This window comes from Pelodiscus sinensis, chromosome 2, assembly GCF_052426305.1.
Source record: "Pelodiscus sinensis isolate ZL-2025 chromosome 2, ASM5242630v1, whole genome shotgun sequence".
In the NCBI taxonomy this organism is placed as follows: Eukaryota; Metazoa; Chordata; order Testudines; family Trionychidae; genus Pelodiscus; species Pelodiscus sinensis.
Genome location: NC_143053.1, coordinates 35,565,194 through 35,568,185, shown reverse-complemented (window position 1 = coordinate 35,568,185; position 2,992 = coordinate 35,565,194). Strand labels below are relative to the sequence as shown.

At 59.9% G+C, this 2,992-nt stretch overlaps 1 protein-coding gene across 1 annotated transcript in view; it reads left to right on the top strand.

The window, feature by feature from the left end:
* The first annotated feature begins 39 nt into the window (after window positions 1-39).
* Window positions 40-2,992, top strand: part of DCAF13 (DDB1 and CUL4 associated factor 13) — a 59,876-nt gene continuing 56,923 nt past the window's right edge. The window contains exon 1 of the mRNA XM_006122393.5: window positions 40-193. Within this exon, the coding sequence (XP_006122455.2) occupies window positions 124-193 (70 nt within the window). The 5' untranslated portion in view covers window positions 40-123. The remainder of the gene's footprint in view (window positions 194-2,992) is intronic.

Genomic DNA, 2,992 nt, shown 5'->3' with positions numbered 1-2,992 from the left:
CGCGGGAGGCTTGAGGGCGTGTCACGTGAACCCTACGCCATCCCTTCCGGTCGTTTTTGCGGTCCATGGGCTCTGCCCCGGAAGTAGTTCGGGCAGGTTCTAGTCCATACCACTGCCGCGAGGATGAGGGTGAAGGTGCTGAGCCGGAACCCGGATGATTACGTCCGCGAGACCAAGCAGGATCTGCAGCGCGGTGAGCGGGGCCGTGGCGGTTGCTTGGGGGAGCGGAGGGGGCCTCAGCGGTCTGCGCGACGGGCCGGTGCTCGGGGCAACCCCGGCGCAGAGCCCCGTTCTCCCGGGAGCGCGGGGGTGGGTCGGCCGCGTGTGTGTGCAGCGGCCCTGCCTGGGAGTAAGCGCTGACAACAGCGGGGGCAGCGCCAAGCCGACTCCCCACCCCGGCGTGTGCGCGCCAGGGACTGGCCTCGAGTGCTACGCGCCCCTGCTGGTGTCGGCAGCGGTCCGGCCCCCGTTCAGCGTGTGGCTGGGCCGTGCTCTGGCGTCGGACGTCGTCGTGTGTGTACTTCAGTGCACGTGGGGACCCTCGCTCCCTGCGCGCCGCTGCGCCTTGCGCTGCCTCAGGACCTTTGTGCCCCCGTGTGGGTCTCCCCCTTGTCCTGGTCGAGTATCTGGCGCGTTGATGAAGTTCCCGTTCCGCTCGCTGCGTGAGGCAGGGAGGTATCGTGAGGCAGGCGCCACAGATTGGTAAATGAGAGGGAGGTTAAAGCCAGCACCTATAGAATCATCCGAAATCCCGAGAGCTTCTATAACTAGATGCCTGTGGCTGTGTTGACTGATGTACAGAAATGCTGAGCACTAATAGTTCCTGTTGATTTCTGTGGGAGTTGAGAATAAGGTTATGTCTACACTGGAAAGATTTGGTGACGAAAGTGCTGTCGACATGCAAAATTGCCAAAACTTAAAACTCACCAACCCTGTTTTTCTGCCACATTGTTAGCTCCCCTATTGACAGAAAAAGCAAAGCAATGTGGGTAAGTATTACACACTACCTGGTGTCACCTTCAGTTGCTAAGCACTGTGGGAATGTTAGGACATAACACTAGGCATTTTGGGAACATGAAAAACATTTTGGCAGTCACCTCATCTCTTTGCTTCCCAGCCCTTCCTGGGTTTCTAGCTGACTTAAGCACCACTTGAATGACAGTCCTTGCTGCAAACTCCAGCATCTGCTGTGAGAAATCTTGGATCCCAGACTTTTCTCACATGTTGTGTTCAATGTGTTTAGGATATCGCACATAGCAGCAGAGCTGCTTACGCACTTAATAGCAGAGGATGAAGACTCAAATGCTGACGACAGCATGACTGTGATAGCAGTGAAGTGGCATTGCATTGGGCTGTCCCAGAGAAGCTCTGCAGAGTAGAACTTTGCTTTTGGGCTAGGGAAACCAGCACTGTGTGGTGTGTTCACATTGTCATGCTGTTAGAAGATGAAGACCATGGCTACAGAACTTTCGGCTGCATAAAGTAACCTTGGAGCTGTGTGCTGAGCTGGCCCCTGAACTGTGGCACAAGGGAACCCAAATGAGAGCTGCTGTCTTGGCAGAGAAGCGTGTTGCAATTGCTTTGTGTCAGCGTTTCCCAAACTATGGGCCGTGGCCCTGTATCAGGCCTCAGGAGAAAATCACTGGGCCTCAGCGTGGTTGCCGGGGTGTTCTGCGCTCCCAGAGTGTCCGTGTGGTGCTGGGTCCCCCAAGCCCTTGGCTGGCCTGGGTGGAGTCTGCAGCCAGATGTTCCCACTCCCAACAGAGTCCTAGCTAGGGGAGGGAGGCAGGGGAGGAGGAGGGGAGAGCTGGCCACTGGAAGCAGCACTGGACAGGGGAATCGAGGCAGGGTGGGCTGGGGAGATTGGGGGGCTGGTGGAAGCAGGGCTGCCGGGGGGCATGAGGTCGGTGGTAGGAGCTGGCTGGGAAAGATGCGGGGGGGGGGGAGGAGAAGCAGCCGCCGGAAGCAGGGCTGGATGCGGGCAGCGGGGCTGGCCAAAGGAGATTGGGAGGAGAAGCGGGGGAGAACTGGCTGTCCGGGAGGGGGTTGGGGGAAGTGGGGCTGGCCAGAGGCGCAGTGGGGGGAGCAGTAGTGGGCAGTGAATCGGCCATATGCAGATCTCAGGGCGCTGCCCCTCTCCCCCTTGATAAGACACTTACTCTTGATAAGACACTTCAGCATTTCATTTTGGTCTTCCGATAGCACAAGAGCCGTGGTCACCAACTGGTTGATTGCGAGCGACTGGTCGCTCGCGAGGGCTCGACCAGTCAATCGTGAGGCATTCAGGGGGGCCCCCGTCCTCCCCCACCCCTGAGAAGCCCCACTACCTACTTCCAGCGAAAATGGAGGTAGTACCGGCTTCCTGCGGAGTGGGCGGAAGTCCTGCAGCTGCGTGCCACTTCCGGGTGTTCTGGAAGTGTTCTGGCTGCTCCCCTCCCTCAGGTCTGTGGCACCGCGCTGGGGTGGGGAAGGGAAGGGGAGTTGGCCCCAGAGGTGGTGCGCACCGGGCCTTCCCTGTGAGGCGGGAGGGAGAGTTGGTCCCGGAGGAGGTATGCATGGGGGCTTCCCTCCTCTGTGGGGGATGGAGTCCTGGGAGGAGGCTGGTGCAGGGGACTCCCTGCCCCCACTGGCACCCTGTCCCCTGCTGCAGAACCCTATTGCCTCTCCCCGGCACCCTGTCCCTCTCTTCTGTTCCCCCACTGGCACCCTGTCCCCTGCTGCAGAGCCCTATCCCCTTCCCATGGCATCCTGTCCCCTCTCTCCTGTTCCCCGCTAGCACCCTGTCCCCTGCTGTAGAACCGTGCCCTCACCCCAGTATCCTGTCCACTGCTACCCTGTTCCTTGCTGCAGAACCCTGTCCCTTCTCCCCTGGCATCCTGTCCCCTCTCTCCTGTGCCCTGTTGCAGAATCCTGCCCCATCTCAGCACTCTGTCCCCTGCCCCAGCACCTACCTGCACCGTTCCCCACTACCATGTCCCCTGCTCCCACCAGC